The sequence below is a fragment of the Oncorhynchus gorbuscha genome, linkage group LG15 (assembly GCF_021184085.1).
Source record: "Oncorhynchus gorbuscha isolate QuinsamMale2020 ecotype Even-year linkage group LG15, OgorEven_v1.0, whole genome shotgun sequence".
Classification (NCBI taxonomy): Eukaryota; Metazoa; Chordata; class Actinopteri; order Salmoniformes; family Salmonidae; genus Oncorhynchus; species Oncorhynchus gorbuscha.
Window position 1 is genome coordinate 84,495,767 of NC_060187.1, and position 24,509 is coordinate 84,520,275.

Consider the following 24,509-nt stretch of genomic DNA (forward strand, 5'->3'; position numbering starts at 1 on the left):
CTACAAACTGACCATTGCCTAGTTAAAAAAGAAATCTCTATTCATGAGTAGGCGAGTTCATAGGCTATTTCCAAATGCTACGCTTGGAAAATATAGGCTGCAGTGGGAAATGTTATTGAAAACAATGTAATGTAACATAATTTCTGCTACTGCTGAGAAAATATTGAGACCAGCCAATCGTGGCAAATCAGTGACATAATTGCAATAAAGTTTATAAGGCCTTTTTTATTTTTATAAACAGTGATGAAAAATATGTAGATCCATTGTTTTCATTTAGGCTATTGTAAAATACATATATCAAATATTCAAAGTCAGGCTACTGCCTGTTTTATTACGGCATCTTTAATAATTTATTACGAGAGTGCCATTGCCAGAAGCCTGAATAATGTTGGATGAACTCTCCACTATGCACCGATTTCAGAAATTTGGAAATAAATTCGGTTTAAGCTGATTCAGGGTCTGTCTTTACAGAACTGCTTGCCGTCGGGTTTTGAAACCCGGAAACCGTTGTGGCTAGATCCGGAAGTTTACCCCAAGTGAAAACAGAAAAACATGGCGGGGGACACTTTAACGGAGCTACTTTTTCTGGATACGTTCAAACATCAAAGTGCAGAGGTAGCTACATTTGTTAATACCACTTGCTATTTTATCCCAGGAGTGTACTTAGCTGAGATTCCAGTTAGCTAGTTAACTACGACTTCTGATCCCCCCGTTCCCCTAGGCTAATGCTAACACGGTGGCCACCTTGCATAATAACTCAGTCGTCCATCCAAACTAAGTGGATTGTTTCCTAAAAAAGGTATTACGTTTTTAAGTAGGTCACGGGTTCTTATATTCAGTGGTCTCTTCTACAGTTGCAGCGGGGATAGGGATACGCAAAACTAGCTAGCCATAACAGATAACGGGACAGTCGGCAACAGCGTGTGCGCAGATTGTTTACCCGCTTGTTACTCACACAGCTAACGTGTATGTTTACTTGCTAGTTAGCGACTCACACTGTTTACGTGACACAGACAGTTTACCGACTGTTCATCTTTACAGATACAGTCTACAGTTACTGTCTGCAGATGAATACACGAAATCCTCAGTTGTCCCTTTTTGTTTTTGTATGGCACAAAAATTGCTGACTGTTTTTGTTGTGCGCTAACATGGTCTAAAATAAAAATCGAATCACATTTTATTTTTCACATACGCCGAATACAACGGATGTGGTAGGCCTTACAGTGAAATTATTCAAATGTGTTCTGTCTGTAGCTGACCAATGTGGATGTGATGCGGTTCCCGTGTGGGGTCCTGATCACAGAGGTGCGCGTCATTCCTCCTGGAATTAAAGCACACACCAGCCTGCCAGACAACCGGGCATTCGGGTAAGAAACCATCATTCAAGGTGTATAAGGGAGAGCTAAATAAATATATACTACTAGCTATGTGCATGTGACATCTGAGACTGGGATGTGTATGAGGGGAACTTCTGGGGTGGCAGCGTAACCTAGTGGTTAGAGTGTTGGACTAGTAACCGAAAGGTTGCAAGTTCAAATCCCCGAGCTGACAAGGTACAAATCTGTTGTTCTGCCCCTGAACAAGGCAGTTAACCCACTGTTCCCTGCTAGTCCGTCATTGAAAATAAGAATTTGTCCTTAACTGACTTGCCTAGTTAAATAAAGGTTCAATTTAAACAATCATGCATAGGCACAAATATGTGTGTAAACCATGCGTGGGATCATTTACATGCAAAGTGTGCGATTTATCAATAGGAACATTTGCCATGACCGTGCTCACACAGTGCCATGTGGTGGAATAATGCCTTGTTCACACCTACAGCCTTATTGAGCAAAATGGTACGAGCGTCATCTGGATATGTGTTCAACGTAAGTTCAACAGTCACATTCTGCTACCATTAATGTCAAACCATACAATTTGATGCATAAATTAAATAAATCCAATGTTACGCAATTCTGCAAGGCAAACGCAGCATTCCATTGGGACTTCTAGTGTACCAAAACGCAATGACGCTGTCGGTGTGATCGAGGGGTAAGTGAACTTTCAAGCGTAGAATGGGGGGGAAATAAATGTCTGAAATTGTGATGGAGTAATAATTCTATAATTTTTGGATGTTATTGTATTTCCATTGTGAATTCATGCAACATATCTTGACAGGCATATCAATTGACCACCAGTGCATTTTTTACTATAATAATTCACATAAAGTACAGTCATTTGTTACATGTTTTATTTAACTAGCAAGTCAGTTAAGAACATATTTACAATGACGGCCTACCCCGGCCAAACCCAGACGGTGCTGGGCCAATTGTGTGCCACCCTATGGGACGCCCAATCATGTGATACAGCCTGGATTCAAACCAGGGACTGTAGTGATGCCTCTTGCACTGAGATGCAGTGCCCTAGACCGCTGCGCCACTCGGGAGCCCAAAGTTAGAGGCACGTGTGAAAGTGAAACCATTGTTGAAATATGATAAAAGACTTTAAATAATGGGAAATTGAATGAGAGGTTGATCAAATTTGACACATATTTAACAGATGTTATTGCAGGTGTAGTGAAATGCTTGTGTTCGTAGCTCCAACAGCAGTAGGATCTGTGCAGTAGTATGATCTTTCTCAGAAAGTACTGATTGGTTTTGGGAAATTATATCTGATGAGCCAATCTTCTAGGATTTTTGTGAGGACTTAAGACTTACTTTAAAAAGGCAACCTTATGCCATTCCGGTGCACATCCAAGTGCTGTCCACCCTCAGGTTCTTGGCATCGGGAGCTTACCGATCGGCATCTCACAGCTTCGATGAGACAGTGTTTTGGATGCAATCATCAGTAAAACAAACTGTAATGTACAATTTCCTTACACCGTCGCCCAACAGGTTGAAGTCAAGAGGGGTTTCTTTGCCATCAATGGGTTCCCAAATACGAACAGAGCAATAGACGGCATCCACATCGCCATAAAAGCACCATCCCAAAACGAGTTGAACTATGTGGACAGAAAAGGCTTCCACTCTTAATGTGCAGGTGATCATTTATGAGATGGGCAGAAGACGCTGCTGAATGTGGTGGCCAATGTTGGCCTATACGCCTACAGGAAGGAGCTGTTGAGGATGGATGGCTTATTTCTGACTGTTGTCTACTCATTTGATGTAGATTTGCCATTGCTAATGCACCTCATTGTCTTAATGGTTATACTGGTCAAGCCACAACTGAGAGAGACAAATAAAACCTTTTGGTTGTACTCAATCTCTGACACTAGTACCTACTATTTTCTTTGCTTTCTTTGGTTGCGACGTTGTATATCCTGGTACGGTGTGGTATATTCCCCACGGGCTTTAAAGGGATGATTTTGACCATGTATGATTAATTGGGGGCACTTCAAAATGCAAATAGCCACGGTCGTGCACGAGCACTGAGGCTGAGAACATTTGGTATTTATCAGCGATTATCTCCTTCCAGTCTACGCATGCAGCTCATAGGATTGTTTGATAAATCACACTTTTTCTATGTTTACGAACATTCTAAATTCTGTTCGTAAGAAGTATTTTATAGAAGTTTCTACGCATTATTGATAAATGAGGCCCCAGAGCTGTAATGTTCAGTTTGGCCTCATTCTCGCCGTGGTAGTTGGGCGATTTGTGAGGTAAAATCGTAACCAGACAGACGGGAACTCTCATGTGGCTGAAAGGGGGGGCTGAGTGGTGATGTTATTTCCTGTCTGTGTTTCCAGGGAGACATCGCCTCATTCCTTCCAGCTGGAGCTTTTCTTCAACAACCTCACTAAACCCAGCAGCGCCTGCTTCCACAGACTGGGCAGGTCAGTAACAATTTGTACATTCTATTTGAATTGAATGTGTTTGTGTAAAAGACACATACAACAGAAATATACAATGTGGACCCAGAGGATAGCACTTAAAAGTATTCAATAAAGCACTTGTTTCCAAAGAGTGGTTCTCGACTATACCTCTACTTCTCTCAAGCTCTGTATCCCTCTGTCTCTACCTCTGTCTCTCTCTGTCTGTATCCCTCTCTCTACCTCTCTCTCTCTGTCTGTATCCCTCTCTCTACCTCTACTTCTCTCAATCACTGTATCCCTCTCTCTCTACCTCTACTTCTCTCAATCGCTGTATCCCTCTCTCTCTACCTCTGTCTCTCTTTGTCTGTATCCCTCTCTCTACCTCTTCCTCTCTCTGTCTGTATCCCTCTCTCTCTACCTCTGTCTCTCTCTGTCTGTATCCCTCTCTCTACCTCTACTTCTCTCAATCGCTGTATCCCTCTCTCTACCTCTACTTCTCTCAATCACTGTATCCCTCTCTCTCTACCTCTACTTCTCTCAATCGCTGTATCCCTCTCTCTCTACCTCTGTCTCTCTTTGTCTGTATCCCTCTCTCTACCTCTTCCTCTCTCTGTCTGTATCCCTCTCTCTCTACCTCTGTCTCTCTCTGTCTGTATCCCTCTCTCTACCTCTACTTCTCTCAATCGCTGTATCCCTCTCTCTCTACCTCTGTCTCTCTTTGTCTGTATCCCTCTCTCTACCTCTTCCTCTCTCTGTCTGTATCCCTCTCTCTCTACCTCTACTTCTCTCAATCGCTGTATCCCTCTCTCTCTACCTCTGTCTCTCTTTGTCTGTATCCCTCTCTCTACCTCTTCCTCTCTCTGTCTGTATCCCTCTCTCTCTACCTCTGTCTCTCTCTGTCTGTATCCCTCTCTCTACCTCTACTTCTCTCAATCGCTGTATCCCTCTCTCTACCTCTACTTCTCTCAATCGCTGTATCCCTCTCTCTACCTCTACTTCTCTCAATCGCTGTATCCCTCTCTCTCTACCTCTACTTCTCTCAATCGCTGTATCCCTCTCTCTACCTCTCTCTCTCTGTCTGTATCCCTCTCTCTCTACCTCTACTTCTCTCAATCGCTGTATCCCTCTCTCTCTACCTTTACTTCTCTCAATCGCTGTATCCCTCTCTCTACCTCTCTCTGTCTGTATCCCTCTCTCTCTACCTCTACTTCTCTCAATCGCTGTATCCCTCTCTCTACCTCTACTTCTCTCAATCGCTGTATCCCTCTCTCTCTACCTCTGTCTCTCTTTGTCTGTATCCCTCTCTCTACCTCTTCCTCTCTCTGTCTGTATCCCTCTCTCTCTACCTCTACTTCTCTCAATCGCTGTATCCCTCTCTCTCTACCTCTGTCTCTCTTTGTCTGTATCCCTCTCTCTACCTCTTCCTCTCTCTGTCTGTATCCCTCTCTCTCTACCTCTGTCTCTCTCTGTCTGTATCCCTCTCTCTACCTCTACTTCTCTCAATCGCTGTATCCCTCTCTCTACCTCTACTTCTCTCAATCGCTGTATCCCTCTCTCTACCTCTACTTCTCTCAATCGCTGTATCCCTCTCTCTCTACCTCTACTTCTCTCAATCGCTGTATCCCTCTCTCTACCTCTCTCTCTCTGTCTGTATCCCTCTCTCTCTATCTCTACTTCTCTCAATCGCTGTATCCCTCTCTCTCTACCTTTACTTCTCTCAATCGCTGTATCCCTCTCTCTACCTCTCTCTGTCTGTATCCCTCTCTCTCTACCTCTACTTCTCTCAATCGCTGTATCCCTCTGTCTCTACCTCTGTCTCTCTGTCTGTATCCCTCTCTCTACCTCTTCCTCTCTCTGTCTGTATCCGTCTATCTCTACCTCTTCCTCTCTCTGTCTGTATCCGTCTCTCTCTACCTCTTCCTCTCTCTGTCTGTATCCCTCTCTCTCTACCTCTGTCTCTCTCTGTCTGTATCCCTCTCTCTCTACCTCTGTCTCTCTCTGTCTGTATCCCTCTCTCTCTACCTCTACTTCTCTCAATCGCTGTATCCCTCTCTCTCTACCTCTGTCTCTCTCTGTCTGTATCCCTCTCTCTCTACCTCTTCCTCTCTCTGTCTGTATCCGTCTCTCTCTACCTCTTCCTCTCTCTGTCTGTATCCCTCTCTCTCTACCTCTTCCTCTCTCTGTCTGTATCCCTCTCTCTCTACCTCTTCTTCTCTCTGTCTGTATCCCTCTCTCTCTACCTCTTCCTCTCTCTGTCTGTATCCCTCTCTCTCTACCTCTGTCTCTCTCTGTCTGTATCCCTCTCTCTCTACCTCTGTCTCTCTCTGTCTGTATCCCTCTCTCTCTACCTCTGTCTCTCTCTGTCTGTATCCCTCTCTCTCTACCTCTGTCTCTCTCTCTGTATCCCTCTGTCTCTCTCTGTCTGTATCCCTCTCTCTCTACCTCTTCCTCTCTATGTCTGTATCCCTCTCTCTCTTCCTCTCTCTGTCTGTATCCGTCTCTCTCTACCTCTGTCTCTCTATGTCTGTATCCCTCTCTCTTACATTTACATTACATTTAAGTCATTTAGCAGACGCTCTTATCCAGAGCGACTTACAAATTGGTGCATTCACCTTATAACATCCAGTGGAACAGTCACTTTACAATAGTGCATCTAAATCTTAAAGGGGGGGGGGTGAGAGGGATTACTTATCCTATCCTAGGTATTCCTTAAAGAGGTGGGGTTTCAGGTGTCTCCGGAAGGTGGTGATTGACTCCGCTGTCCTGGCGTCGTGAGGGAGTTTGTTCCACCATTGGGGGGCCATAGCAGCGAACAGTTTTGACTGGGCTGAGCTGGAGCTGTACTTCCTCAGTGGTAGGGAGGCGAGCAGGCCAGAGGTGGATGAACGCAGTGCCCTTGTTTGGGTGTAGGGCCTGATCAGAGCCTGGAGGTACTGAGGTGCCGTTCCCCTCACAGCTCCGTAGGCAAGCACCATGGTCTTGTAGCGGATGCGAGCTTCAACTGGAAGCCAGTGGAGAGAACGGAGGAGCGGGGTGACGTGAGAGAACTTGGGAAGGTTGAACACCAGACGGGCTGCGACGTTCTGGATGAGTTGAAGGGGTTTAATGGCACAGGCAGGGAGCCCAGCCAACAGCGAGTTGCAGTAATCCAGACGGGAGATGACAAGTGCCTGGATTAGGACCTGCGTCGCTTCCTGTGTGAGGCAGGGTCGTACTCTGCGGATGTTGTAGAGCATGCACCTACAGGAAAGGGCCACCGCCTTGATGTTGGTTGAGAACGACAGGGTGTTGTCCAGGATCACGCCAAGGTTCTTAGCGCTCTGGGAGGAGGACACAATGGAGTTGTCAACCGTGATGGCGAGATCATGGAACGGGCAGTCCTTCCCCGGGAGGAAGAGCAGCTCCGTCTTGCCGAGGTTCAGCTTGAGGTGGTGATCCATCATCCACACTGATATGTCTGCCAGACATGCAGAGATGCGATTCGCCACCTGGTCATCAGAAGGGGGAAAGGAGAAGATTAGTTGTGTGTCGTCTGCATAGCAATGATAGGAGAGACCATGTGAGGTTATGACAGAGCCAAGTGACTTGGTGTATAGCGAGAATAGGAGAGGGCCTAGAACAGAGCCCTGGGGACACCAGTGGTGAGAGCGCATGGTGAGGAGACAGATTCTCGCCACGCCACCTGGTAGGAGCGACCTGTCAGGTAGGACGCAATCCAAGCGTGGGCCGCGCCGGAGATGCCCAACTCGGAGAGGGTGGAGAGGAGGATCTGATGGTTCACAGTATCGAAGGCAGCCGATAGATCTAGAAGGATGAGAGCAGAGGAGAGAGAGTTAGCTTTAGCAGTGCGGAGCGCCTCCGTGATACAGAGGAGAGCAGTCTCAGTTGAATGACTAGTCTTGAAACCTGACTGATTTGGATCAAGAAGGTCATTCAGAGAGAGATAGCGGGAGAGCTGGCCAAGGACGGCACGTTCAAGAGTTTTGGAGAGAAAAGAAAGAAGGGATACTGGTCTGTAATTGTTGACATCGGAGGGATCGAGTGTAGGTTTTTTCAGAAGGGGTGCAACTCTCGCTCTCTTGAAGACGGAAGGGACGTAGCCAGCGGTCAGGGATGAGTTGATGAGCGAGGTGAGGTAAGGGAGAAGGTCTCCGGAAATGGTCTGGAGAAGAGAGGAGGGGATAGGGTCAAGCGGGCAGGTTGTTGGGCGGCCGGCCGTCACAAGACGCGAGATTTCATCTGGAGAGAGAGGGGAGAAAGAGGTCAGAGCACAGGGTAGGGCAGTGTGAGCAGAACCAGCGGTGTCGTTTGACTTAGCAAACGAGGATCGGATGTCGTCGACCTTCTTTTCAAAATGGTTGACGAAGTCATCTGCAGAGAGGGAGGAGGGGGGAGGGGGAGGAGGATTCAGGAGGGAGGAGAAGGTGGCAAAGAGCTTCCTAGGGTTAGAGGCAGATGCTTGAAATTTAGCGTGGTAGAAAGTGGCTTTAGCAGCAGAGACAGAGGAGGAAAATGTAGAGAGGAGGGAGTGAAAGGATGCCAGGTCCGCAGGGAGGCGAGTTTTCCTCCATTTCCGCTCGGCTGCCCGGAGCCCTGTTCTGTGAGCTCGCAATGAGTCATCGAGCCACGGAGCGGGAGGGGAGGACCGAGCCGGCCTGGAGGATAGGGGACATAGAGAGTCAAAGGATGCAGAGAGGGAGGAGAGGAGGGTTGAGGAGGCAGAATCAGGAGATAGGTTGGAGAAGGTTTGAGCGGAGGGAAGAGATGATAGGATGGAAGAGGAGAGAGTAGCGGGGGAGAGAGAGCGAAGGTTGGGACGGCGCGATACTCTCTACCTCTTCCTCTCTCTGTCTGTATCCGTCTCTCTCTACCTCTTCCTCTCTCTGTCTGTATCCCTCTCTCTCTACCTCTTCCTCTCTCTGTCTGTATCCCTCTCTCTCTACCTCTTCCTCTCTCTGTCTGTATCCCTCTCTCTCTACCTCTTCCTCTCTCTGTCTGTATCCCTCTCTCTACCTCTACTTCTCTCAAGCTCAGTATCCCTCTCTCTACCTCTTCCTCTCTCTGTCTGTATCCCTCTCTCTCTACCTCTTCCTCTCTCTGTCTGTATCCCCCTCTCTCTACCTCTTCCTCTGTCTCTCTCTGTTTCTCCTGCCCTCCCAGTATCTGTCTATTTCTCTCTCCCCACCCCTCCCATTTTTTCACTTCCCAGAATGTGTCTATAAAAATATTTGAGAGCTCAAGTCTCACCTGTAGAAGCTGTCAGGGCAGAGACCAATCTGTGACTACTGTCTTAGTCCTTGTTCACTCCAAGACGGGTCGCCAGACACTTAGCCTTGTTGCTGCACCTGCAGAATCACACACAACAGAATATGGAACCCAGAATACCACATCGATCATTCCAACCGAGAACACAAGCACAACCTAATGTTAGTCAAGCGCTCACAGGCCGTTGTTCACCTGAGAGAAAACTTGCAGTACACCAGCCCCTCTACTGTAGCCTGCTCCACTACTAATGGAAATGTGATAATTCTGTCTCTCTTTCTCTCGCTGTCTCGTCCTTACAGTTTTGAATATGACGAAAACAAGTCCATCGTTTTCAGGCCCAATGGAAAGGTAAAGACTCCTTCCCCCTCTGTCTGTAGAAAGGTCACTGTTCTCTCTACAGGTGAACTGTGTTGTGTGTGTCGCTGTGTGTTTGTCATGGTGAGTGTGTGTGTTGTGTAGGTGAACACAGATGGTCTGGTGCTGCGTGGATGGTACACCAGTCTGACGGTGGCCGTGTACGGTACAGCAGAAAGGTCACATGGTCACGACCGGGACTCTCCCCCACCTCCCCCTCCCCCACCCCCCCAACAACAGACGGGCCTCAAGAGGATCATCAAACAAGGTGCGTAAAGACTCATAGTAGGGTTGCCAGGATACCACTATCACAATACTATCATATTTCCCATGGCAAAAAGGAAAACACAAGGTGGACTCAACTGTGTGTGTGTCACAGAGTGGGATAAGGAGGAGCAGTATAATGGCAGTCCCCCCAGACCAGCTCCCAGAGGGCCCCGCACCCCTCCTGGACCGCCCCCACCAGATGATGATGATGAGGAGCCGGTCCCAGTGACCGGTAACACACACACTTCTCTGCGTCTCTATGTTCATCTCACAGGGACAGATTTCATACTGTATATTCAACTAGCTAACCTTGCCAAAAGAAGCGTTTCCATGTATTTATGCAAGCTTGTATCTGTGTATACCTGATGCCCTCTTTGGTTGCCTTGATAACCGACTGTGGTGTCCATGGTGACTGTCTCAGTTGGAGTGGCCAAGGCGGAGCCGACTGAAAGAGGGGAGGACTACCTGGAGGCGGTCTCACCTGAGCGCAGCTCACTGCCTGCCGACGAACCTTACTCAGACGCCGAGCCTGAGGAAGAGGGCGAGGAGGAAGAGGATGAAGAGCCGGAAGAAGAGGACGATGCACGGACGGAGTGTAGCGCCCCTGAGGATGAGGAGGAAGAGGATGAGGGTGAGGAGGAGGAAGAGATGGAGGAAGGTAGGGGGCTGTGTGACCGCAGGACAGACAGTGTGTGTGTGCTCTGGCATGCTGCTCAGACCCCTCCACCCTACACCCTGTTCAGACCCCTCAACCCTGTTCAGACCCCTCAACCCTACACCCTGTTCAGACCCCTCAACCCTGTTCAGACCCCTCAACCCTACACCCTGTTCAGACCCCATACCCTGTTCAGACCCCTATACCCTGTTCAGACCCCTATACCCTGTTCAGACCCCTATACCCTGTTCAGACCCCTATACCCTGTTCAGACCCCTATACCCTGTTCAGACCCCTCAACCCTACACCCTGTTCAGACCCCTCAACCCTACACCCTGTTCAGACCCCTCAACCCTACACCCTGTTCAGACCCCTCAACCCTGTTCAGACCCCTCAACCCTACACCCTGTTCAGACCCCATACCCTGTTCAGACCCCTATACCCTGTTCAGACCCCTATACCCTGTTCAGACCCCTATACCCTGTTCAGACCCCTATACCCTGTTCAGACCCCTATACCCTGTTCAGACCCCTATACCCTGTTCAGACCCCTACACCCTGCTCAGACCCGTCAACCCTACACCCTGCTCAGACCCCTCAACCTCACACCCTGCTCAGACCTCTACACCCTGCTCAGACCCCTCAACCTCACACCCTGCTCAGACCTCTACACCCTGCTCAGACCCCTCAACCCTACACCCTGCTCAGACCCCTCAACCCTACACCCTGCTCAACCCCTACACCCTGCTCAGACCCGTCAACCCTACACCCTGCTCAGACCCCTCAACCCCACACCCTGCTCAGACCCCTACAACCTGCTCAGACCCCTACACCCTGCTCAGACCCCTACACCCTGCTCAGACCCCTCCACACTGCTCAGACCCCTCCACCCTGCTCAGACCCCTCCACCCTGCTCAGACCCCTCCACCCTGCTCAGACCCCTCCACCCTGCTCAGACCCCTACACCCTGCTCAGACCCCTACACCCTGCTCAGACCCCTACACCCTGCTCAGACCTCTACACCCTGCTCAGACCCCTACACCCTGCTCAGTGCTGTTATAACCAGCCTAACCAGCTGTAATCATAAGGCTTAGAGCCATGGCTGTTGCTGCTGTAGTATCAGATCCCCTTGCATGACAAACTAACTGTGCCTGTCTGCTGTGGTTCTCTAACATTCTTAACTATTGGTTGAGTGAACTGTAATTAATGTTATTAATGTTTTAGCACTTATGTGAGTGTTGTGAGTGAGGCCTTTTCTTTTGCTGTTTTTGTTGTTTTACAATATTTTTCCCTCCCTCACCCTCCTTCTCTCACCCTCCTTCTCTCACCCTCCTTCTCTCACCGTCCCTCCTCTCTCCAGGTGATGATGGTTATGAGAAGATCAGTAGTGATGAGGATGACTTGGACAATGGGAGTTTTAAGCTGCCCAGTTTTGACATTGACTACACCCCTGAAGACCTGGCCTCTGTGCCCCCAGTCCAGTACGACCCCTATGAAAGAGAGCTACGCCCACTGCTCTACTTCACCCCTCCCTACAAGACCCGCTTCGACTCCCAACTGGAGAGGGCTACGGGGGCTGTGTGTGTTGGTCCAGAGGGGCCTGGAGGTGGAGAAGGGGCAGAGGCTGAGGTTGTTGCCCAGATGAGAGAGCTCCTGGCTGGGATAGGAGAGGACCGTGACTCCCGCTGGGTCACGGCCCTAGAGCAGGCATCAGGGCTGCTCGCTAGAGGGCTGGGCTTTCTGATTGGACAGGGGGAATGGGAGGGGCCTATTGGAGCTCTGGTCCAATGGGCTCTCCAGGGTCTTAGCATGGAGATAGCTCTGACCCAACCCATTGCTCTAAACCTCAGGCAGCTGAAAGCTGGAGCTAAGCTGGCTTCCTGCTTGGCTGAGTGCCCACAGGGCCTCACTGCGCTGCTGCACGAGGGAGCCCTGGAGCTCCTACTGGAGCTGCTCCAGGTGGACCATGTGTCGTCCACACTGAAGCTGTGTATCCTAAGGGCTCTGGATGCTCTGACCAGTGCCCCCGCTGGTGTGGAGGCCTTCCTACAGGAGGGGGAGATAGAGAGGAGTGGATACCAGGTGAGAGGGGCCATAGACATACGGTACACATGAAGACCTTATAATAGAGAGGCTGTGTGTGTTTCTAACTGAGGTTGTGTGTTCCCCCCCCCCCGCAGCGGTTGGTGCAGCTGTTCCTGGGGGAGGAAACTGTGCGTGTGGTAACCGCGGGCAACGCCATTCTGCAGAAAGGCCACGCCTATGAGGTTATGACTGACCTGCAGAGGACAGCGGCAGCCTGGAGCGAGCCTCTGCAGGTAAGCACACGCTGACTGGAGATCTGCGTTTTAAGAACAGGGTCTGATAAAGTTTCCCATTTCATAACCAGCTCCCAGTTCAGTGTGGAACTCTGGGGTTTCTATGACTGAGGTTCTACTGTCCATATAATTACTACAGTATATCAGTATATAAGAATTATCAGTGTTATATTTCAGGATGAGGGGGAGGAGCCTGACATAGCCATGGAGGAGGAGACCTCATTAGGCCCCTCCCCTGTCAGCGAGGCTGAGCTGGATAGGTTGGCTGGAGTTCTAGAAGAGTTACATCACCTTCTAGAGACCGCACCCCACACCATGGTCCAGCCCCCTGGAAAGGCCTTCCCTACAACCGCACGCATTACTGGTCCACAGGAGAGAGACGACCCCTACCCTACACTGTACAGGTAGGTACAACACCGACACACACGCACACACACACACACACAGTCATTTGTACTAATAACTCTCCCCCCCACCCCACAGGTACATGCATGCATGTCACTTCCTGGAGAGCTCGGCGGTGGTGTTGTCAGCAGCAGTGGCAGCAGGGCATACAGGTGTCACTCACGCCGTCAGGGAAGTCCTGCACTTTCTGTCTCTCACCCAATCAGGACTGCTGTTCATGCTGGCCCATCCGACGCCTACCAACCTGCTGCTCCGCCTCCTAGCAACCATCGCCGAGGTTGAGGGAGAGGAACCTATGGTCACTGGGGGCGACGGCGGGTTCTCGGGCCCCGGATTGGGTGAAGAGGGTTTGGGGGTGTGGCTGATGCAGGCGCTGCATGCCCTCCAGAGCGTGTCTGAGCTGATGAGTCATGTGACTGCCGGCGGGGAGGGAGGGGTGGGGCTAGAGGAGGGGGACAGTGCGGAGGTACTGAGCATGCTCCATGCCCTCTACCTCATCACCTTCACACAGACTGGGAGGAGCGCTGTAGCCCACGTCTTCAGCCTGGAGAACAACCTCTCCTGTCTGGTTACGCTGCTGCAGCACCACAGCAAGGACGGACACGGGGAGGCCAAGGCCCGGAAGGCGGTGACCTATAACTATGCGTGTATGCTGGTGCTGATGGTGGTTCAGAACTCCAGTGATCTCCGTAACATGGAACAACACGCTGCTCCTCTACTCATCCTGGCCAAGGCTGATGACACCAACGCTAAACTACAGGGTGCGTAGCTCCTGACCCCTGACTATAACAACGCCAGGTTGGTATCCAACCTTAACCCCTAACCTCTGACCTATAACTCCAAACCAACCTAATCAACAATGGGTGAGCTGGTAGTCCCTAAACCTTCATCTTAAAAAACTTCTACACCCAACTCTATCATTGTAATGACATAGCCCTACCCATCACCCCTTAGAAATGTGTTGAAGGCCTCCCAAGTGGCGCAGCGGTCTATGGCACTGCATCGACGGTTTCGATCCCAGGCTGCATCACAGTCGGCCGTGACCGGGAGACCCATGAGGCGGCGCACAATTGGCCCAGCGTCGTCCGAGTTAGGGGAGGGTTTGGCCGGCTGGGATTTCCTCGTCCTATCGCGCTCTAGCGACTCCTTGTGGCGGGCCGGGCACCTGCAAGCTGACTTTCGGTCGCCAGCTGGACAGTGTTTCCTCCAACATGTTGCGGCTGGCTTCCGGGTTAAGCGAGCGGTGTTTCAAGAAGCAGTGTGGGTCGTGTTTCGGAGGACACATGGCTCTCAACCTTCGCCTCTCCCGAGTCCGCAGGGGAGTTGCAGTGATGGGACAAGACCGTTACTATCAATTGGATATTACGAAATTGGGGAGAAAAGTACCCCCCAAAAAAACATGTGTTAAACTACTATTCAGAATTCCTTGCGAAGGTGAACTGCAACACTAAGTGATCCTCTCAGTGTTGGTGTTGTGTTCCAGAGCTGAGTCAGTGGCTGGAACCTCTGGACAAGGTGAAGTTGGAGATGGGCAGCATCCCCAGCCTCATAGACTACATCAAACAGGTGAGCCGTTACACTACATGTCCCCAAGGAGTGATAACCTGTTGTTGGTCCTGTGTAGCTCAGTTGGTAGAGCATGGCGCTTGTAACGCCAGGGTAGTGGGTTCGATCCCCGGGACCACCCATACGTAGAATGTATGCACGCATGACTGTAAGTCGCTTTGGATAAAAGCGTCTGCTAAATGGCATATATTATTATATTATATATTGTTGCTGTTTGTTTAATCCTTCATAATGATGACATGGCTGCAGGCTCCCTACACGCACACACACACACACACACAGACTTGCTTTGATATAACTAGCTGACTAAACTCCACTCCAAGGTGAAGGAAGATTCTGATGAAATCCACCAACAAGTGAAGCAGAGATCAGGCTTTGTGGAATTCAGCAACAACTACATTGATTCGCCCAAGGTCAATACTTAAAAAAAATTATAATTATGAAACGTTTAACTTGTACCTGTGTTGTCCTCTGTAGTTACATGCCTTTCTTTGTTAGCTGAAATCCATACTTTTTCAATAAACGTTATTCAAAAACATCCACCGACTGTTTCCTTTTGAGATTCGATTGACAAATGCTAATTTGCGCTGAGTTGCCATCTTAGAGCAACAGCAATGGGAAAACAGTCGGTTGGTGTATTTGATTAGCGTCTATACTTGAAAAAGTATGGATTTCAGCTAACAAAGAAAGGCATGCAACTAAAGGACAAACATAGGTACACGGTAAGCGTTTCATAATCCCATTTTATTCATGTAGTCAGACCTAAATTCCACAAAGCATGGTCTCTGCACCAATCCTTGGTGGATTTCAGCAGAGACGTCCTTCACCATGGAGTCAGCTAGTTTGATTTGAATTATTAGGATCTTCAATGGCGACAGCTAGTCTTACTGGGGTCTTACTGGGGTCCCACTGGGGTTCCGACAGGGGTCCCACTCGGGTCCAACAGGGGTTCTCACGGGGGTTCCGACTGGGGTCTTATTGGGGTTCCGACTGGGGTCTTACTGGGGTTCCGACTGTGGTACGACACATAACAAAAAAGACATTTGAGACAAAAGACTTGACAATTTCAAAACATTAACGTGTGTGTGTGTGCACCGATCGGTTATACATACGTCAGTACATATGCACAACAAGTAGGTCACATGCGGGAGAGACCTTGTGCCGTGAGGTGTTGGTTTATTTGTTTTTTTTTAAACCAGGTTTGCGGTTCACTTGTGCTGTATAAGATGGAAGGGAGTTATATGCAGTCATGGCTGTGTATAATACTGTACACTTCCTTGAATTTGTTTTGGACCTGGGGACTGTGAAAAGACCCCTTGTGGCATGTCTGGTGGGGCGTGTGATTGTGTGTGATTGTGTGTGTGTGTGTGTGTGTGTGTGTGTGTGTGTGTGTGTGTGTGTGTGTGTGTGTGTGTGTGTGTGTGTGTGTGTGTGTGTGTGTGTGTGTGTGTGTGTGTGTGTGTCAGTCCTGTGTGTAAGTTGACTATGCAAACAATTTTGAATTTCCAACACAATGTTTCTTATAAAAACAAGAAGTGACGCAGTCAGTCTTTCCTCAACTCTTAGCCAAGAGAGACTGGCATGCATAGTGTTAATATTAGCCCTCTGGTTACAATGAAGAGCAAGACGTGTCGCTCTGTTCTGGGCCAGCTGGAGCTTAACTAGGTCTTTCTTTGCAGCACTTGACCATATGACTGGACAATAATCAAGATAAGATACAACTACAGCCTGTGGAGTGTGGTGTCAAAAAAGCATCTTTCCAACCAATGAATCTATGTTTTGACCATGACGGTTTACAATCTAAGGTAACACCAAGTAAATTAGTAACCTCCACTTGTTCAACAGCCACACCATTCATTACCAGATTCAGCTGAGGTCTAGAACTTAGGGAATGATGTGTACCAAGTTTAATGTTCTTAGTTTCAGAGTTGTTCAGGACCAGTTTATTACTGGCCACCCACTCCAAAACAGACTGCAACCTTTTGTTAAGGGATTCAGTGACTTCATTAGCTGTGGTTGCTGATGCGTTTACACTTTAATCATCAGCATACATGGACACACATACTTTGTGTAATGCCAGTGACGGGTCATTGGTAAAAAAGAAAACAGTAGAAGGCTTAGAGAGCTGCCCTGCGGTACATGCAAATAGTTGAGAGAGAGAGAGAGAGAGAGAGAGAGAGAGAGAGAGAGAGAGAGAGAGAGAGAGAGAGAGAGAGAGAGAGAGAGAGAGAGAGAGAGAGAGAGAGAGAGAGAGAGAGAGAGAGAGAGAGAGAGAGAGAGAGAGAGAGAGAGAGAGAGAGAGAGAGAGAGAGAGAGAGAGAAAAATCCTTGATGTTTCTACAACTTGATTGGAGTCCACCTGTGGTAGTCCACCGTAGAGCTCAGAGACAGGATTGTGTCGAGGCACAGATCTGGGGAAGGGTACCAAAACATTTCTGTAGCATTGAAGGTCCCCAATAACACAGTGGCCTCCATCGTTCTTAAATGGAAGAAGTTTGTAACCACCAAGACTCTTCCTAGAGCTGGCCTCGCGGCCAAACTGAGCAATCGGGAAGAAGGGCTTTGGTCGGGGAGGGAACCAAGAACCCGATGGTCACACTGATAGAGCTCCAGAGTTGTTCTGTGGAGAAGGGAGAACCTTACAGAAGGACAACCATCTCTGCAGCATTCCACCAATCAGTTATTTATGGTAGAGTGGCCAGACGAAAGCCACTCCTCAGTAAAAGGCACATGACAGCCCGTTTGTAGTTTGCCAAAAGGCACCTACAGACTCTCTGCTCATGAGAAACAAGATTCTCTGCTCTAGATTGAACTCTGTGGCCTGAATGCCAAGCCTCAAGTCTGGAGGAAACCTGGCACCATCTCTGCTGTGAAGCATGGTGGTGGCATCATCATGCTGTGGGAATGTTTTTCAGCATCTGAGACTGGGAGACTAGTCAGGATCGAGGGAAAGATGAACAGAGCAAACCTGCTCCAGAGCACTCAGGACCTCAGACTGTGGAGAAGGTTCACCTTCCTACAGGACAACAACAAGCAAACAGCCATGACAATGCAGGAGTGGCTTCGGAACAAGTCTCTGAATGTCCTTGAGTGGCCCAGCCAAAGCCCGGACGTGAACATCTATGGAGAGACCGAAAAATAGCTGTGCAGCAACGCTCCCAATTCAACCTGCAGAGCTTGAGAGGATCTGCAGAGAAGAATGGGAGAAACTCCCCAAATACAGGTGTGCCAAGCTTGTAGTGTCATACCCAAGAAGACTCGAGGCTGTAATCGCTGTAAAAGGTGCCTCAACAAAGTACTGAGTAATGGGTCTGAATACTTATGCAAATGTGATATTTCATTTATTATTTTTGTAATATATATTTGCAATGTTTATTTTTTTTAAACTGTTTTTGCTTCATCATTATGGGGTAGTGTGCGTAGATTGAGGGGGGGAGAAAACAATTTAATTAATTTTAGAATAAGGCTGTAAAGTAACAAATGTGGAAAAAGTCAAGGGGTCTGAATACTTTCCGAATGCACTGTGTGTGGCTGATGTAATGTGTATTATTGGTCATATTACTAACAGAAAAGCCATTCTGTCCTGTCTGTCCCGTGTGTGTCCCTGTAGAACGTCCAGAACGTGTTGACTCTAGAAGGAAGTGGACTGATCTCTGCGCTGAGGGTCCTCTGCCAGATCGCCTGTCCACCTCCCGCCGTAGAGGCTCAGCAGAGAGATCTGAAGTGGAGTCTAGCAGGGGTGCAGTTGTTTTCTGGGGAGGGCTTGGACACGTGTGTTTGTGTGCTCCAGAAGCTGTGTAGCGTGCTGCTGCCTGCCTGGCGTGTGCACGGACACATGGGACCCACCCCACAGCGCTGTATGATCCTTGGCGTGTGCGCTAACACGCTAAGGCTGCTGCGGACCATGCTAACAGAGCTGTTGCGCAGCGGGGCCTTCCAGTTCAGGGACACGCGTGTGGCGAGCACGTTGGTGACTCTACACATGGTCGTGTGTTCAGCCCCGTCCTCTGGACGTCTAGACTGGGAGGAGACCAAGGTTCAGGCCCTCATCGTAGATGTGCTGCTCACCTTCACACAGGGAGTCAGTGAACAGGTAGAGCTCTTTTCTGATTGACCTTTAACATAATGTTGTGTGTGTGTGTGTTGCGTGCATGTAATAAATTGGGTATCATTTCCCCTGTAGATGACCCACACAGAGGAGACTCTGCTCAGTAACACATGGTCTCTGATGCTGAAGGAGGTGTTGGGCTCTCTACTGAAAGCACCAGAGGGACTCTTCTCTGGCCTCACCCTGCTGTCTGAACTGCTGCCACTTCCCCTGCCCATGCAGAGCACGCAGGTACACACACACACACCTGCTGCTTCTCATGTTGCTACAGCCATCATCAGCAACAGTCTGGAGGTCGTTGGATTGACACTTAACAAACTAGTCAATGCATGAGGATTGAAAGCTGTAGGACTTTCATGTTGGAAACATCTAAACCGAAGGGAATCAGATTTCTAGTTGTGTGTTGTGCTGGTCCCCCTCCAGGTGATCTCTGACCAGGACGTGGCTGTAGCGTTGAACACCAGGAAGTTGTGGAGCATGCACCTGCGGGTGCAGTGGGGTGTGTTTGCGGACGCCCTCGGGTGTGTGTGTGGAACTAGCTGTCCTCCGCTGCTGGCCATGCTGCGACGTGTGTGTGTCCAGCTGGCTGACCTCTCCTCTCCCACCGCCACCCTCATCATGAAGACCCTGCTGGAATTCCTGCTGGCGGAACTACAGCCGTAAGACAGTCGCAAACACACCCTTATGCACCTCTTGAACTAAGATGGCAAGCCAAATAAATCCCAAATTGGCTTTGGATAATATTTCACGTCCATATTAGAACCACCATGCTACCTTCTCTGATGGTATGTGTGGTTGTGTTTTTGATTTTGGTATGTGTGGTTGTGTTTTTGATTTCGGTATGTGTGGTTGTGGTTTTGATTTTGGTATGTGTGATTGTGTTTTTGATTTCGGTATGTGTGGTTGTGGTTTTGATTTCGGTATGTGTGGTTGTGGTTTTGATTTCGGTATGTGTGGTTGTGGTTTTGATTTTGGTATGTGTGATTGTGGTTTTGATTTTGGTATGTGTGGTTGTGGTTTTGATTTCGGTATGTGTGGTTGTGTTTTTCAGTGTTGAGGGTAAGAGTCCCGGTTGGGGGCAGGTCCTGCGTCTCCTCTCTCTATTCGACACCCTGGTTTCCCAGAGAGCCTGTAAGATCGCAACGTTACACTTGCTCTCTGGCTCTACCGCTGGAGACGAGCCATTGGCTGATGTCTTCCCCCTGCTACTGTCCCTATTGGTTCCCGCTGCTGACCACGCCCTGCCACAACAGCACTGTGCAGAGCTGGTGGGAACTGTCCTGCAGTCACTGTGTGACCAGGTAACACACGAAGCACCTGGTATTGTATGAAGCTAATGCACTTCGTCCACTAGCTGATAACAATGGAGAGGTATGGGGTGAATTGGTGCGTATTATATTCATAAACATGTAGGTCTTTGTGGATGCTCTTTAGTCTGACCTATGTGTCAGACTAGCAGGGGGTCGTATATCAGGCTGAGCCAGGTAAGAGGGAGCGGTAGAGGGATAGAGAAAGGTGTTTAACCCCATCAGTCCCAAGACATTGATCTGACTTTCATTTATCTGCATGTCCAGCTGTTATATTTAGTCTCACGATGAAGTGTTTTACCATGTTCTTTTCAGGACAACCAGGGCCACAAGTAGAACACCTAACTATTTGACATAAACAGTTGCATTCTTGAGTTTTATTGACAGTTCAAAAACTCGATAGAAATGTAGTTATAAGAATGCTCTAAGTACAGAAATGGTTTGCTCACTGGAAAATGAATATCTAACTAGTCAGTGACAACTGTTCAGAGTTTATAACAGCGACTATGTGAGCTTATCACAGTGTTATAGACACTATGTCCTGGGATTTACTATGGTCTTCTATGTAGAAGAACCCCTTACCTTCTAACGACTCTTGTGTAGTTTATGAGCATCAGAGACGAAACATGTTATGTGTTTGTATTCCTGACAGTCAGCCTTCGCCAAGCATCTCAAATCATTCTGACTCTACAGATTTTTTTGTAAACGGTGGGACTCATTGTGTTAACTCTGCTGTGTGTGTGTTAGGACATCTCTCTGGTGGTGCCCCACCCAGCCGAGGGGTGTGTGTCAGAGGCTGAGCAACTGGCCAATGCCCTGCCAGGACGGGAAATGATCTCATCAGTGTGCGACTCTCTGATGGAGGTTTTGGGGAACGGAGAGAGCAGTGCCGCTCTGCTCCTCACCTGTCTCAGGACACTCATGTTCCTCACAGAACATGACTATGGACTCTACCACCTCAAAGGGTACACACACACTCCTCACTGCCAGGAATTTAGATCAATGCAAGTGTAGCATGTGTATATAGACAATGGTAGTGGTTACAGCACTGAACCCTGTGGAACACCAAATTCAACTTTAAAGATGTGTGTTTTTAGGGCTCTGAAGAAGCACAGTGCCAGTGTGTGTGCTCTGTTGAAGAGACAGGTGTTCTCCTTCAGGAAAGACTCGGCTGAACTCCTCTCTGCTCTGCTGGACTTCCTACGACAGATCCTCAACACTGACCCTCTGGTAAAACCCCAAACAAGTCCATTTCAACATGATCAACCATTATCCAGTCAATCATTATCTGCCGATGGGAAGGCCGATCCGCCCGTATTACATTAATCATCGTTACTCTCTCTTCTCATACCCAGGGTTGCTGTGGGGAGGAGAGTGGAGGAGAAGAGTCCGGGCTGGTCCCGCCCCCAAGGTCTGTGGCTCTGACTGGCTCAGAGATGAAGGCTCTGCTGCAGTGGGAGGAGGCTGACACACACCCTCTAAACACACTAGAGAAACACATCAAGGTACACACACACACACACACACTTTGTGCATAGTAATGATTATAAATGCAAATCTCTGGTTGGAAGTAGTGGAAGTAACTGTTGTGTGTGTATGTAGAAGCTGTGCAAGGAGGAGGATTCATTGGAGACCCTGTTGGAGAATGTGATTGGTCTACGACAGACGCTGGAGAGCACTATTGACACATCTTCTCCCCCTGAGACGGAGCCCACTCTACCCAATCCTGACACGTTATTGACCCAGTTCAACCACAGGTACCGCCCACTGACACTATTGGCCCAGTTCAACCACAGGTACCGCCCACTGACACTATTGGCCCAGTTCAACCACAGATACCGCCCACTGACACTGTTGGCCCAATAGATACCGTTAAAGCTGCTGTATGTAACTTTTTGTGCGAGCTGAACAAATTCACATAGAAATGTGAGTTATAGATCTGTCATTCTCACTGAACGCATGTCTAGAAGCGGTAGGTCTGTTATATGTGCGCTATTTTTATGCTTCCAGTTATTAAATTACATTTTTGCATCTTTTACTTTCGGTTTTGCACACCAGCTTCAAACAGCAGAAACAGGTGTAGAGTGAAATGCTTACTTACAGGCTCTAACAAATAGTGCGGGAAAAAAAGGTGTGTATGTGTGTGTAGGTAAGTAAAGAAATAAAACAACAGTAAAAAGACATTTGAAAATAACAGCAGCGAGGCTATATACAGACACCTGTTAGTCAGGCTTATTGAGGTAGTATGTACATGTAGGTAAGTGACTATGCATATATGATGAACAGAGAGTAGCAGTAGCGTAAAAAGAGGGGTTGGCGGGTGGTGGGACTCAATGCAGATAGCCCGGTTAGCCAATGTGTGGGAGCACTGGTTGGTCAGGTCAATTAAGGTAGGATGTACATGAATGTATAGTTAAAGTGACTATGCATATAAGATAAACAGAGTAGCAGCAGCGTAAAAGAGGGGTTGGGGGAGGCACACAATGCAAATAGTCTGGGTAACCATTTGATTAGCTGTTCAGGAGTCTTATGGCTTAGTGGTAAAAACTAGTGACCAGGAAATGACAGAGAGATTTCTGCATAGTGCACCTTTTAACAAAAGTGCAATTTTAATCAACTGTTTTTTAAATTATGGCCTGTATGAACTCAATTTGTTTGGGGAATTTGGCTTGTCTTGAATGACCCACTGACACGCTATGGACCCAGTTTTGACCCGAAGCTGTGTGGGTCCTGTTCTGACTGTCTGTGTTCTCTCCTGCAGGACGGTGTTTGTGTTGTCGGAGGTGTTGGATGAGCAGCTGAAGGCTCTGTGGTTCTCCCCCTTCCACACTGACGACATGGAGGCAGAACTAGACATGGTGAGACACCTGGGTGTGTGTGTGTGTGTGTGTGTGTGTGTGTGTGTGTGTGTGTGTGTGTGTGTGTGTGTGTGTGTGTGTGTGTGGGTATGGGTGTGAGTAAATCTCTCTGTCTCTAGGTGAAGGTGGACCTGCTAGGCCTGGCCCAGGAGTGTTGTCCAGAGTTGGACCTGAAGTCAGAGCTGGAACGCTCCTTCCTGTCTGAGCCCTTGTCTCCCAGTCATACCAAAACTAACAAGGGCTTCAGGCTGGGCAAGCACAAACACGAGACCTTCATCACCAGGTACACACACTTTTATCACCTTCAGGTACATAATGTGATTGTATGTGACCCACATGTTAACAAAGATGCCTGTGTCGTCCTCTTCCTCTCTGCAGTGGTAAGTCAGACTACATCGAGCCAGCTAAGAGAGCCCACATGATGGCTGCTCCTCGCGGTCGAGGTAGGGGGGGCTTCGGGGGACAGCCCTTTCGCTCCAACGACATCTTCCGCCAGCGCAAACAGAACACTTCGCGCCCTCCCAGCATGCACGTGGATGACTTTGTGGCGGCAGAGTTTAAAGATGTTGGGACTCCCCTGGGCCTGTTGCCCCCCAAGCGACCCCCTAAGAGCTCCCCCAAACCCCCCACCAGAGGCCTGTTCACTGGGAACAGAGGCAGGGCTGCTTTCCACAGCCAGCAGACACGCTTTTTCACCCCACCGCAGCCTAAAGGAGTGCTGCTGTCTGGTATGTTGACACAAACAGATCGCTGTAAACTAACAAGTGGGTCTGTTGTCTTTTAAAGAAACTTTGACTAACATGTCTTCCCATCCCCCTCCCTTCTAGGTAACTATAATGCCCGCCGTGAGGGTGGGCGAGGTGGCACGTCATGGAGTGGTCCGTTGCCACCGGTTACCCACAGAGGAACATACAGTGATGCCAGGGGCGGGCAGAGCAACTTTACACGCGGCCCCTGCCCTCACGCCAGCAGCCTGCAGGTACACACATACTCATATGCACACGTACATACTGTATAAGCACACACATACATATTCAGAGAACAGCATGAATACAAGATAATACTTTCATGCACAATTACTGATGGTCACCCTTGTTCTTCTCGCTCCCTCTCTTCCAGGTGCATATCGCCTGGCTCCGCGGGACCGCGCCCCTCGAGGTCGTGGGGGTACAGGCCTGTCGTGGCTGAGTCAGGGAGGAGGAGGGGGGGGGGTCCCAGGGGGGGAAGTTTAGCGGTGGGGGAGGCAGCGGAGGAGGGAGGGGACGACACGTTCGCTCCTTCACCAGGTAAACAAACCTGGCCAATGACTGCAGCCCGTCACGGCTCTTAACGGACCAATCAGGAATAATGAGTACATCATCTCCATGGAAACGTGTCCTCTGTGGGATTCTATTGATGATGATGTGTGGAATTTGTTGTATTATGTTTTAGTTCTTTTACATTGTTGTTCAGACTCCATAAAGTTCTGTGATTGAGAGCGCCGTCTGGAGTAGTGTGTTAGTGTTCCTCACTGTGGTATGTTAGTATGGATGGATTGACAGACGGATCGATGCATGGGGTATATGCAATGTAAGAAATGCATGATGAGCTGTATATAATTCCATTAGAGTAGATGGA

The 24,509-nt window shown here is 48.9% G+C and overlaps 1 protein-coding gene across 1 annotated transcript; it reads left to right on the forward strand.

The window, feature by feature from the left end:
• Positions 1 to 512: 512 nt before the first annotated feature.
• On the forward strand, positions 513 to 24,369 carry virma (vir like m6A methyltransferase associated). The gene is given in 27 exon segments (XM_046303378.1): positions 513 to 615; positions 1,255 to 1,367; positions 3,725 to 3,811; positions 9,355 to 9,403; positions 9,515 to 9,677; positions 9,789 to 9,908; positions 10,098 to 10,334; positions 11,691 to 12,412; positions 12,511 to 12,648; positions 12,826 to 13,052; positions 13,132 to 13,814; positions 14,537 to 14,619; positions 18,230 to 18,712; positions 18,803 to 18,958; positions 19,151 to 19,386; positions 19,779 to 20,028; positions 20,782 to 20,999; positions 21,132 to 21,264; positions 21,390 to 21,539; positions 21,637 to 21,791; positions 22,796 to 22,892; positions 23,012 to 23,175; positions 23,271 to 23,620; positions 23,720 to 23,845; positions 23,848 to 23,871; positions 24,012 to 24,099; positions 24,101 to 24,369. Coding segments are annotated over 27 exon segments (5,397 nt in total). The 5' UTR covers positions 513 to 552; the 3' UTR covers positions 24,183 to 24,369.
• Positions 24,370 to 24,509: the final 140 nt, after the last annotated feature.